We start from the raw sequence: 13,808 nt of genomic DNA, 5'->3' as shown, positions 1-13,808 counted from the left end.
GAGGTTGCTGTGAGCTGTAATGCCACGGCACTCTACCCAGGGGGACAGCTTGAGGCTCTGTCTCAAAAAAAAAAAAAAGAAAGAAAGAAAAAAATTCCTATAGTGGTCCAAAATATTGCTTCTAAATATGTTATTTGAATAATACAAAATTGCCTATGTCAAACAGTTTTTAACTTACAGAGAAAATAATTTAATCTATCTCAAACTAATGCCAGTTAACTTTAGTAAGAAATTATCACCTATTGGGAGAAGGGATAGATTAGTAGTACTTTATACAGTTTATGTGGGTAATTGTAACAATGGAAGTATTACCATTTTGTTATTTTATATTGTAGCAAAGTGGAAGTTGGCTTTTCATACCCTTGAGAATAGGTTTGAGGATTTTTTTTTCCTTTTAATAGACTTGATTTCTTGACAAAACACTTAATGAAGAGTCCACTATATTCTTGTCTGCCTATAATTAATGGGAGATCACAAAAGGAAAAAAGAATCAAATTTGTTGAGTCGCTGTGTACTTGATGTATGTGGTATTAGCATTAAATTAAAATAGCATATTTTTGAACTCCTACTTTTAAAGTATTTCTTAGTAATCTTCCTGTTTGCTCCCGCCAGTGTAGGTAACTGTTGTGGCATGATGACATTTCAGGAGTAGAGAACCGATGCTCAGTCACGATTGTGTGAGCCTCCTCTTTTCTGCAGACCTGCTTGTTGGGCATGGGGCTCACCACTCTAACTCAGACCAAGCACTGTGAATCACCGTGGCCAGGCAGCCCTTAGAAGATCACTTTGAGAAGTCAGGAGGGTCTAGGGAGTCTGTGGGATATGGTTCTGGGTACTGAAATGCCAGATACATGCAGTGTGGTGTCTGCACACATAATGTTCATTTGCTTTTATCCACTCATTCCTGTATCTATTATAGCTCCTTTTACTTTCACACACAGAAAGGGAAGAAATGCTCTGCTAAAAGTCAAAACAACTTTGAGCTTTTCGTGCCAGGAAAGAGTACGCTGATGTTACATAAACAAGTCCACAAATACCTGTGAATTATTTATTGGAAGAATGTAATCCTGTTTAATCAGAATTTTTAAATCAATTGGTTGTGCGTAATTCTAATTTGGATAAGTGACCATTTGAGCATTCCAAGTACAAGCAGTAACCTTAGTCCTTTACTCATGCCAATTGATCTGGCTTTCATAATAGGGTCCTCTGGGGCCCAAGTTCACATGTGGGTGACTGGTTTCTGAGAGATTTACTACGTTGGCTGTTAATTCAGGCTTTGAAGTCTTATGAACTCAGTCTTGAATCCTAAATGTTACCCTTATTAGCACATTACTTAACTTCTTCATGCTTTCATTTTCTCATGTAAAGTGAGGGGGAAAAAACCTACTTCACTGTGCAGTTGAGAAGACCAAATTAGAATATAATGTATCCAGGACGGTTCCATCCTCAGAATAAATGCTCACAAACCAGGAGAAGGACCAAAGAGCATCCAGAAACTAGATCTTCCTGGGTGGCTGCAAACTTTGTTTTGCCCAAGAGCCCCAGTAGAGGAAACTCTGCTTACCCTGGGGGGTGTACCTTCTCGAAGTCCTGTCACCACGGGGGCTTGGTCCCTTTCATTCTTCAGGCCTCCCACCTGCACACTTCTGAACACGGGAACCAGTAGCAGTTGCTGTGTTGAGCACGCACATTAGTTTCTTCTGCCTGTTTTCTGTATTTGTTGATGATCATAGTATAGTATATCCTTCGTTTCTGAAATTGAATGTCTCCCAAAAGTTCCAGTTGTGTTTATTTGGTTGAGGATCTATGAATTTTTCAGTGGAAAAATGAAATTTTCAAGTAATCTAATTTATTATCTACCATCTCAATCCAAAAAGAATTTGAGGTATCTTACATAGCAAATATACTTTTTAAAAAGTAATCTGAAATTGTATTTTTAAACAGATATTATCTTCGTTTACTGATAAAGAACTCCATGCATATGCCAAAGCTGGAGCAGTAGCTGAAGAGGTCTTAGCAGCTATTAGAACTGTGATTGCATTTGGAGGACAAAAGAAAGAACTGGAAAGGTTTGTTTCTTCTTTATGTTGATAGAAATGTTAAGTTTTATGCCAAGTAATATCCCTTCAGGTTGACTGTGTTAATTATAAATATTTTATCTGATATAGACAGGGTGCCCGCAAAGTTAGAGTGTAATTTAAATTACACACGAATTTTATAGCCAACCCATATATATTTTAATGGGTATATGATTGAGTAACTAATATTCAGGACAAATTGCAATCTAATTGTTCTTTCCTTATGTCTGTATCTAGAGTTCCTCAGATAGGCAATGACATAAAAATTGTTTCTTAGGGCCGAATGGATTTTATATCTCTGATGGATTTTTTTTCTGCCTATCAAGTTAATGCTTAATTCTCCAAAACAGATTAAGTATCTATGGGGTCATTTTCATCTGCGGTTCATTCTCCCTCTTGCCCAAGCCTCTACTTAGTTGAGCTATGCTCCATGATTTGGAAGAAAAAAATATAACCAAAAAACACATTTGTATAAAAGTTCAAGTTTGTAGAAAAGTTCTTTTCTATTATGTTTAGTATTATTCTGGCAACTGCTCCCTTTTATTATATTTCTGAGTATATAAATGGTAATATTTTGAAGTTTATAATATTCATCAGATCTATTGATTTTCAAATGTAATGGACTTTAAAGTTGAATATAAATTCTAATATTCTCATACAATATTTTAATGTTATGAATATGTATATGTTTTGAAAATAGGAAAAAATAAACTATATTATTTCAGTAGTTATACATTGGGTAGAAATGAAGACAAACAAGGATTTTTGTAAGTCATAGTAATAGTTACCTCTGGGGAAGACGAAAAACTATGCAATGAGACCAGAATACATGGTGGGGTTCCAGAACCTGTCCGTGGTTCTGGCAGTGCTCTGTTTCTTTACCTCAGTTGCACTCACGTGGTTATTCTCTGTATAACTATCTTTCCAATCTTTCCAATTGTACATATGTGTTTGAAATACTCTTATTCATATGATAGATCTTATCCTTTGAGAATAATTTGTGTTGGCTAAGTGCCATGGTTCAAAGAAAAGTAGTATCTATGTTTCCATTTCTGCTGAGATTGTTGCTTTTGCTTTAAAATGTACCTGACAGATAAAATGAGAAAGTCCTGCTTAATGGCTGGGCAAACATCCAATCAAATAAAGCCCCTGTTCTCATGGAGCTTAAATTTGGACAGGGGAGGGGGAGGGTACAGACAACTCAACCTAAGTACATGAATACCTAATATACATGGTGGGGATAAATATTATTTGGGAAAATAAAACACTCTTGAGTCATATCAGGTCCTGTTTGAGGAAATAAAATAGTCCCTCTTAGAAAATAATGGGAATATTTAGAGAAGTTATTCAGAAAAATCCTTTGTGATAAGTTAGTATTTGAGTTGAGACCAGGAAATTTTAAACTTGAGATTCTTTTTCAGTTTTCTTTTTCAGGGGGACCAGAAAAAGTCTATACCCAACTGCACAGGGAGGCAGAGCTTACCTACTTTTGCCTAGTTGCTGAGCTGGGGAGAAAATATCTCCTCATAAAAATCAAAACGTTAGGTCTGACCCCCATGTGAGATTGTGGTCTGAATTTATACTAGTCTGTGGACTAGAAAGCTCTCCCAAAGCTGGAGATTTCATGTTAAAAATGAGTCCTGGTCCAATGATACCTGCGTGTCTGGTAAAATAAATTAAAATTGCCTGAAAATTAATGAATTAAATGGCCAAATGAAGAAGGTAGAAAAAGAATAACAAAACATGAGAAAAAAATAAAGGTAAGAACAAAAATTAATTTAATAGAAAATTAAAGGCAAAAAAGCAGAGCATTGACAAATCCATGAACTAATTCACTGAAAAGACTGATAAATAACCAAGTATTTTGTACATTTACTCAGGAGCAAAAAAAGAATGAATAAATAAATCTTCCTGGAGATAAAAAAAATCTATTTTTAAAATTATAGTTCATAACCCATATGGTGAAAATATAGGTTAAAACCCTCACTTAAGAAGAAGAAAGCCTGAATAAACCAATAATCATTAAAAGAGTTGAATCCAGCTTTTCTGCCCGCTCCCCGCTCCCCACTCCTATGGGCCAGCTCCGGCTCAGGGCTCCTGCAAAGCTAGAGCTGCTGCGATCTCTCTTTAGCTGCCATCACCATTATCTACCCGGACCTCATCAGCCACGATGAGATGTTCTCCGACATTTACAAGATCTGAGAGATTGCAGACAGCTTGTGCCTGGAGGTGGAGGGGAAGATGGTCAGTAGGACAGAGGGTAACATTGATGACTTGCTCACTGGTGGAAATGCTTCTGCTGAAGGACCTGAGGACGAAGGTACCGAAAGCACAGTTGTCACTGGTGTTGATATTGTCATGAACTATCACTTTCACAAAAGAAGCCTACAAGAAGTACATCAAAGATTACATGAAGTCAATCAAAGGCAAACTTGAAGAACAGAGACCAGAAAGAGTCAAACCTTTTATGACAGGGGCTGCAGAACAAATCAAGCACATCCTGGCTCATTTCAAAAACTACCAGTTCTTTATTGGTGAAAACATGAATCCAGATGGCATGCTTGCTCTCCTGGACTACTGTGAGGATGGTGTGACCCCATGTATGATTTTCTTTAAGGATGTTTAGAAATGGAAAAATGTTAACAAATTTGGCAATTACTTTGGATCTATCACCTGTCATCATAACTGGCTGCTGCTTGTCATTCAAACAACACCAGGACTTAAGACAAACAGGACCGATGTCATCTTAAGCTCTTCATTTATTTTGACCGTGATTTATTTGGAGTGGAGGCATTGTTTTTAAGGAAAAACATGGCATGTAGGTTGTTTAGAAATAAAATGCATTTAAACTAAAAAAAAAAAGTTGAATTCAAAGTTAAAAATCTCCTCCATCTTCCACTGTCCCCACCCACAAACAGCAAATCCACCAGGTACAGATAACTTTATAGGAAAGTTCTACCAACACTTCAGGAAAGTGATGGAAAAGATGAAAAAGAGAAATGTGAGTTCTTTTATTCGGCTAGTGCGTGTAACTTTGATACCACAACCAGATAGGTGTAATAGGAGAAAAGAAAATGAAAAGACAATTCTACCAAAAATGTAGATGCAGAAATTCCAAATAAATTACTAGTTAAATGAATTTATGTGAAAAATATCATCAGATTTTTAAAAATCCTGAATGTGTTGTCTTTATCCCATGAATGCACAGATGGTTTAATATACGAAATCTATTAATATAATTAGCAACATTAACAAATTAAAAGAAATTTTGTTTGTATAGATGGGGGAAAAAGCATTAATTATGTGTTACTCATGACAAGAACTCTTAACACTAGGAATAAAAAAGTCTTAATATACTATGTATTTCCTAAAGGAAATAAATAGATTTAATGGTGAAATGTTAAAAGAATTTTAACGCTTAAAATAATGAATAAGTACATACAATTTTGTCTGTCAATTAAAAAAAAATTCATGAGACTCGTATGTCTACTAGCATCAATTCTATTTATAATTATGCAAGTACTAGATAGTAAGACCAAGAAAACAAGGGAATGAGGATAACAAACAAAAATAAAACAAAAAAGAAATACAAACTCTAAGGCTTGGAAAACAAGAAGCAAAATGGTCATTAGTCATGGATAGTGTGATTGTCTACATAGAAATTCCAGTAGACTCTACAAGCTAGCAAAGTACAATAAGATCTCTGGGTACCGATCATTATTCAGAATAAGTGGCATCCTGTAAACTAGCAATGAGCAATTAGAAAATACAGGGTGTCCATAAGGTGTTTGTGGGCACCCTTGTATACAGTATTTTCCTCTGTTCTGAGTTGTACACCTCACCCTCACAATTCATCATCTCTGAAATTGAAAAAAATCCAGCAGTCAGTGTTGTCGTAGAATTGCTGTAGGTCTGGATTGGAGTCCAGTTCTAGTTGGGATTTAGGTTTGCTTTTGCTATTCACCAAGGACACTCCTAAGCTGGCACCACCATACATTAAATTCTGTGTCTAGGAGTTTTGGACTATGCCATTAGTTTAAATTCACACTTCAGACTCATATGAGTCCTGCCTGGGTTAATATTCTCAGAGGAGGTTGCTTTTCATTCCTTTGTTAGTTGGTGCCAAGGTTGAGACCTGTAAGTTCTGCTGTTCCTTTCCATGTGCACACGTGTTATTATGCTCAGGCTGTAGCCCTGTGGGTCCTAGTTGTATACAGGATGTCCTGTTAAACTTTTTAGTGGCACATAAAATAACATAATAAAAGTACTTATCATTAGTGACATCTGAAATTTGAGGAATATGACGATATTTTTTAAGAATATTGTTAGCAACAAAACCCAAAATGATGTATGTGATGTAGCCTGGGTAAGGGGGGAAAAGACATTATGAAAGTCAAGTCCAATATTCATAACTGAGGTAAGTCTGATAATTTTAGTTTCTTAAAAGTTTAAAGGAACTTAGATTTTTCAAGGAGCTCTTTAATTAGATACATAAAGATTTTTCCTAGAGAAGATGGCAATCAAGTTTTAATGGTAAGAAAATAGACTTAGGCAGCTATATTCAGAGACTCATTTAATGTGTGGAATCATTTCTTTGGAAGATAATGAGTTAATTGAATTATCTTTGAAGGACATTTTCCCCTGGAAAATTGAAATTAGTTTTGTCTAGGGATCAAGAGTGGTCACAAGACTATAAACTGATGGACTCCTAGGATGGCCATTTATTAAAAGTTCACTCATTAAACAAACTTCTCCAGCTCCTACTGCATGGCAGGTACTCTGCTAGGCTCTGGATCTTCATTCATGAATCAGAAATAGTGGATATTGAACCTTTAGGGATCCTCATTCAAAATAGTAAAATGGATAAAAAGGGAATGAAAGGAGGAAGGAAGATACAGAAGGAATTATCAAAGAAATGAATTAAATTATAGATTTAGTGACATGCTCTGAAATCAGAGTGTGGTGATGAGTAGAGGAGTTTAAATATGGTGGTCAGGGAAGGCCTTCTTGGGGGAGGTTCCATCTAGGCTGAGATCCAAGGGATGAGAAAAAGCATGCTCTGGTGGGAATAGGGATAGGATGGGTTGGAAGAAAAATCTTCCAAATTTCTGAGGTGGGAAAAACTTTGGTATTTTCTAGAAAATACAATGCTTGTGTAACTGTAGCTCAGTTGAGTGAGGGTGGGGAGGGGCTAGAATATGGGGATGCTAGGCCCTGGTGATGAGTTAGGACTTTATTCCATGGGCACAGGGAAGTGACTGAGGGTATTAAGCAGGGGAATGACTATCCACATTATATTTTTGGATTGGGAACATTTAAAAGAGGAGGCTGACAAGGTCATCCAGGTCAGAGGACTTGTAGTGGCTTGATCTAGAGCAGAGGCTGTGGAGGGGAGACTAGCACCTAGATTTAGGATATAATTTGGAAGTAGAATTGGTAAGACAATTCTTTAATTTTCTCTACAGTTTTTCTCCTTCCCTTTCCTCTACTTCTACAAAAATAAGTAATCAAAGTCTTGATCTTCCTTTTTGAAGTAGTAGGTACAGGAGAAAGCTGGCTGTCTTGAAATGGAAATTTAACCGGAAGTTAAAATGAATTTAATTCAATAATATGGAATAGTTTTGTGCTCCTTATTTTAAAAATATTTTTCTCTTTTATGTGTGTCTGGCAAATATATTTATCTATTAGTATTGATTTCTATTTGCTTAACCAAAACTTTTCCTTGCTCTTGTAAGTAGCTACTTACATCATTGATAAATATTTTCATAATATTTAACAATAATATTTTCTAAATACCAATTTTTGAAAATATAACTCCGGTCCATTTTAGCAACTCATACTTTAATTGCCATTTCTATACTAAAACTGTTAATGAACAAATGACTTTAATATCTGATCTTGTATGTGAGACATTTATATTGAAAAATGAATCAAAAGGAGTATTATTTACATGTCCTCCTTCCTTACCCTTTTCTTTCCTTCATTTATCTTTTCTGGTATCTAAATAATTTTCTTCTTTTTTGTTGCTTCTTCCTGTGCAAGTGTTTCCTCTGGCTGCGTAAGACAACATCATATTGGTTTCTACATTAGTCTTGGTAAGCAAGAACTGAAATAAAGAAGATAACAAAGTATAAGACATGTGCGTTGAAATTCCTTAAATGTAATCGAGTGTAATTATGCCTCGAAGTACCTTTCACCTCAGATTGACTCATAAAGTGGGAGATGTATCGCTATAGCTATATAAATGAAATATCTGGGCTGATAATGATATAAGAGAGATTTATCAAAAATAAAACATGTTTCTCAAAAATAATTTTTTTCCAAAGATTACACCTGGCAAGTTGGGGATTTACATTTTGAGGAGTAAAAACTCTAGTATAGTGTGTTACTATTTTGGCACTATAAAGTTCTGCTTAAATTGGTCTTTAGTGGACATGCTGTCAAGTAAATTTCATGTGACGAGCTTTTTTAACCAGTAACATAACTAATAAGATTAGTCCTGAAAGCAAGAAGGATACATACTTAAATCTGGGCAGGGCTTGAACGCTGATGTACATACTTAATGGAATGAATCCTCTAAAGATAAGTAATACATGCATAATACTATAATAGTTATATAGTCATGAGCTTTATGGATCAAAGACCTCAAAACGTGAATTCTGCATGGAAGCAAATTCTTCCATTTCAACCATTATGAATTCTGTCTTTCTGCAAGGCAGTGCCCTGGGTTCTGCAGGGAATTGTAGTTAAGAAAATATAGGAAGATTTAAAGCTTAATTATAATCTGTCCCATTTCTCTAGTAGTTTTACCTTGGTTCTATGTTAGCAAAATTGCTTATTTTTCTTTAAATTTGGGCCTCATTAGTTTACCTCCACATCTTTCTTCTTAAGCAAAATAATCTCCTGGGATCCTTTGGGATGAAGGTAAAGTTACAGGCACCATCTTCTTTAGCTTTAACATCTGAAACCGACCACTCTCTGGAGATTTGAAAAGCACAGCTGAATTATCATTTGGGAGTAAGCTTTCAGTCATGAGAAGTGGGAAAGAAAACCTGTCAGTGGACTCTAATGTTGTTCCAGGGAGAGGGGGTTCTTACTTGCCTTCACCCCCTTTTTGTAATTGCCTAGATTTGCACTAAGAAGTATTAATGGGTGCTAGCCAAGTTTTGTGCCGTGAATGACTTCAAGTACAAATGTGTGAAGAGTTTGATTTTTTTAGCTCTGAGGCAGCCAGAAGGCTTTGAGTGACCACAGCCCTCAGGCCAGAGCCTCTTATTCCAGCAGCAGACAGCCTTGGCATGACAAATGTTGGGGAGCATTAACAGAGGGAAGAATACGCAGACAACTTATAGAAAGGAAAAGGAGGGGGTGCTGATACATAATGATGGACAATTATATAATTTTAGCCCAACATGTTTTGTAGATCAGTGATTTTTTAAAATAAATGTCTATGGAAATAAGATAAATTGTACAGCTTATTTAACCAAAAGAAGTGTTACATGGCAATTCTAAGCTCTCAAAATGTTCTTACACATGAAACTGTTCAATTGGTTCTTCCGATGGTCCCAGAAAGAAGGTAGCACAGGGGTAGAACTCTAAAGCTTCCTTAATGTTCAGAGATTTAAATGACTTCAATTCATTAATGTTAGCACTTTTCAACATTACTTCTCCGTTTTATTAATTAATTTAATAGGAGTACATATTACAAAAGGAAAGACACACAAGTTTTTTCATGGCTTCTAGGTAGTATTGTCTATGAACAATACAAGTTCTAAACCTTTGCTAAATATTGCTTCACTTATTTTACTACTGCTAAAGCCAGAGAAAGAATGTTTAGACAACTCCTCGCAAAATCTTAATCTCCATAAGCCTCAGTTTCCTCTTCTGCAAAAAGGGCTCAGTGCATGTATTGACTTCACGAGGTTGATGTGTGGGCAAAAGGAGAAAATACATGGGTACATCCTGATTCCTCAATAATCTTCATCCTACATTGACACATTTTCAGATTTCTGAGTATATGGTGATCATATTTGTTCTTTCTCCCAGGTACAACAAAAACTTGGAAGAAGCTAAAAGAATTGGGATAAAGAAAGCTATTACAGCCAATATTTCTATTGGTGCTGCTTTTCTGCTGATCTATGCATCATATGCTCTGGCATTCTGGTATGGGACTACCTTGGTCATCTCAGGGGAATATTCTATTGGAAAAGTACTCACTGTAAGTGATGACATATTAAGAAATTAATCATTATTAAAAATGCTAATAAAATCAAGTGGGGTTGGTTGGCTTTCATAGAGGAGTATGTTTTTGAACAACTTTTTAAAATTTCAGATTAATGTGAGGATACAATTAGATTACAGTGTTTGTATTTGTTAGAGTCCCTTTTATAGTTGTGTCCTACACCCAAGAGGTGTACCATACAGCCCTACATTGTGCTCACTAACTGGGAGCACACCAATCCCCTCACTCTTCCCCTTTTCCCTCTTTCCCCTCCCTCATCTTGAATTGAATTGAGTTTTTCTTGTGTGAGCATATATTAGATCATCCACTAGCTTCATATTAGTAATGAATACCTTTGTTTTTTCATTTTTGTGATACCTTACTAAGAGTTTGTGTTTCAACTCCATCCAGGTTAATACAAAAGATGCAATGTCTCCATCTTTTTATGGCTGAATGGTATTCCATGGTATACATATACCATAGTTTATTAATCCATTCCTGGGTTGATAGGCATTTAGGTTTCCACATCTTGGCAATTATAAATGGAGTTGCAATAAACAATCTAGTGCAAATATCCTTATGATAAAATAAGGACATTTCTTCTAGATTGATGCCCAGTAATGGGACTGTGGGGTCAAATGGGAGGTCTATTTTGATTTATTTGAGGATACTCCGTACTTTTTTCCAAAGAGGCTATATTAGTTTGCAGTTCCATCAACAGTGTAAAAATGCTCCCCTCTCTCTGCATCCACACCAGCATCTACAACTTTGGGACTTTGTGATGTGGGCTAATCTTACTGGGGTTAGGTTGATATCTCAGGGTGATTTTAATTTGCATTTCTCTGATGATTAGGGATGATGAGCATTTTTCATATGTTTGTTAGCCATTCGTCTGTCTTCCTCAGAGGAGATTCTATTCATGTCTCTTGACTAGTGATAGATGGGATTGTTTGTTCTTTTTTTTGTTGTTGATTGAGTTCTCTGTAGATTCTAGCTATCAAGCCTTTGTTAGATTTATAACATGCAAATATCTTTTCCCATTGCTTTAATTGTTGTGTCCTTAGCTGTGCAGCAGCTTTTCAGCTTAATTAAGTTCCATTTGTTTATTTTTGTTATTGTAATTGCCACTGAATTCTTCTTCATAAAATCTTTCCTTAAGCCAACATCCTTAAGAGTTTCTCCTATTTTTTCTTCTAGGATTTTTATTGTTTCACGTCTTAGATTTAAATCTTTTATCTATCTTGAGTTAATTATTGTTAAGTGGTGAAAGGTGCAAGTCCAATTTCAGTGTTTTATATATGGGTATCCAGTTTCCCAGCACCATATATTGAACAGGGTTTCTTTTCCCCAATGTATGATTTTGTTTGGTTTATTGAAGATCTTTCTGTTCCATATGTCTATGTTTCTATTTTTATGCCAATATCATGCTATTTTGGTCACTGTGGGCTTGGAATATAACCTAAAGTCTGGTGCAGTGATGCCTCTAGCTTTGTTTTTACTAAGAATTGCCTTGGCTGTATGGGTTTTTTCCTGGTTCCATACAAAACAAAGAATTATTTTTTTCCATTTCTTCAAAGTATGCTATTGGTATTTTAATGGGATTGCATTAAATCTGTAGATTGCTTCGCATAGTATAGACATTTTAACAATGTTGATTCTTTCCAGCCAAGAACATGCTTTATTCTTCCATTTGTTAATGTCCTCAGCTATTTCTTTTCTTAGGGTTTCAGAATTCACTTTGTACAGTCCGTCACTGCTTTTGTTAGGTATATTCCTACATATTTCATTTTCTTTGAAGCTACTGTGACGGGAGTTGTGTCCTTGATTAGTTTTTCAACTTGGCTGTTATTGACATATGCAAAGGCTGATTCATCGTCATGATTTTATACCCTGAGATATTACTATATTTCTTGATCACTTCCAGGAGACTTGTAGTTGAGTCTCTGGGATTCTCTAAGTATAAGATTATATCATTGACAAAGAGTGAGAGTTTGATCTTCTCTGCCCATATTTAGATGTCATTAACATCTTTCTCTTGCCTGATTGCATTGGCTGGAACTTGCAAAACCATGTTGAATAGCAGCAGTGATAGTGGACATCCTGGTCGGTTTCCAGTATTAAGTGGAAAACTTTTCGGTTTTACTCTATTCAGTATGATATTGGCTGTGGTTTTTTCATAGATTGTTTCAATCAGTTTAAGAGATGTGCCTCCTATACCTATTTTCTTAAGTGTTCTTGTTAGAAAAGGATGATGAATTTGGCCAAATGCTTTTTCTGCCTCTATTGAGAGGATCATATGGTCTTTGTTTTTGCTTCTATTGATATGGTTAATTATAATTATGGCTTTGCATGTATTAAACCAATCTTGCATCCCTGGAATGAAGCCCACTTGATTGCAACATATAATTTTTTTTATTGTGTGGCTGTAATCTATTTGCTAAGATTTTATTGAGTGTTTTTGCATTGATATTCTTTAGTGAAATTGGTCTGTAGTTTTTCTTTTTAGTCAAGTCCTTTCCTGGTTTTGTTATAAGGGTGATGCTTGCTCATAGAACATGCTAGGGAAGCTTCCTTCCTTCTCAGTGTTTTGGAATAGGTTCTGCAGTATAGGTACAAGCTCTTCTTTGAAGGTTTGATAGAATTCTGGTGTGAAACCATCTGGTCCAGGGCTTTTTGTTATTGTTGTTGGAAGCTTTTTTATTGTTTCTTACAATTTCAGTATTTGATATTCATCTGTTCAAGATACCTATTTCATCCTGGTTAAGTGTAGGGAGGTAGTGCAGGTATTGGTCCATTTCCTCCCTATTGTCAAATTTCTGAGCATAGAATCTTTTATAGTAGTCATAAATAATCTCTTGTATCATCATAGTATCTATTGTTATTTCCCTTTTTTCATTTTTTTTGAGACAGAGTCTCACTTTATTACCCTTGATAGAGTGCTGTGGCATAACAGCTCACAGCAACCTCAAATTCTTGGGCTCAAGTGATTCTCTTGTCTCAGCCTCCTGAGTAGCTGGGACTACAGGCACCTGTCTCAATGCCCAGCTATTTCTAGAGGCAAGGTCTCACTCTAGCTCAAGCTGGTCTCAAACTTATGAACTCAAGCAATTCATCTGCCTCAGCCTCCCAGAGTTCTAGGATTATAGGCATGAGCCACCATGCCTGGCCTCCCCTTTTTCATTCCTGATTGAGGCTATTAGAGATCTTACTTTTCTGTTTCTAGTTAATCTGGCCAAAGGTTTATCAATTTTATTTATATTTTCAAAGAACCAGCTTTTGATTCATTAATTTTCTGAATGATTCTTTTGTTTTCAATTTCAATTACTTCCAATTTAATTTTCATTATTTATTTTCTTCTTCTAGGTTTGGAATTTGATTGCTCTTCCTTTTCAGTTTCCTTGAGATGACTCATTAGGTTTTTGGTTTTTTTTTTTTGAGACAGAGCCTCAAGCTGTCCCCCTGGGTAGAGTGCCGTGGCATTACAGCTCACAGCAACCTCCAACTCCTGG

At 35.8% G+C, this 13,808-nt stretch overlaps 1 protein-coding gene and 1 pseudogene across 2 annotated transcripts in view; both read left to right on the top strand.

Annotated features, from left to right (window-relative positions):
* Positions 1-13,808, top strand: part of ABCB1 (ATP binding cassette subfamily B member 1) — a 111,348-nt gene that overhangs the window by 41,347 nt on the left and 56,193 nt on the right. Inside the window, exons 8-9 of the mRNA XM_003782808.3 lie at positions 1,945-2,069; positions 10,125-10,296. Of these exons, the coding sequence (XP_003782856.1) occupies positions 1,945-2,069; positions 10,125-10,296 (297 nt within the window). The remainder of the gene's footprint in view (positions 1-1,944; positions 2,070-10,124; positions 10,297-13,808) is intronic.
* Positions 3,841-5,182, top strand: LOC105888146 (annotated as a pseudogene). Its single transcript, XR_001161775.2, has one exon. The product of XR_001161775.2 is annotated as a translationally-controlled tumor protein pseudogene (transcript).

Source organism: Otolemur garnettii, unplaced genomic scaffold, assembly GCF_000181295.1.
Source record: "Otolemur garnettii isolate 467f Iridium unplaced genomic scaffold, OtoGar3 scaffold00005, whole genome shotgun sequence".
NCBI classification, from domain to species: Eukaryota; Metazoa; Chordata; class Mammalia; order Primates; family Galagidae; genus Otolemur; species Otolemur garnettii.
The sequence above is the reverse complement of the archived record's forward strand: the minus strand, read 5'-3'. Positions and strand labels throughout refer to the sequence as shown.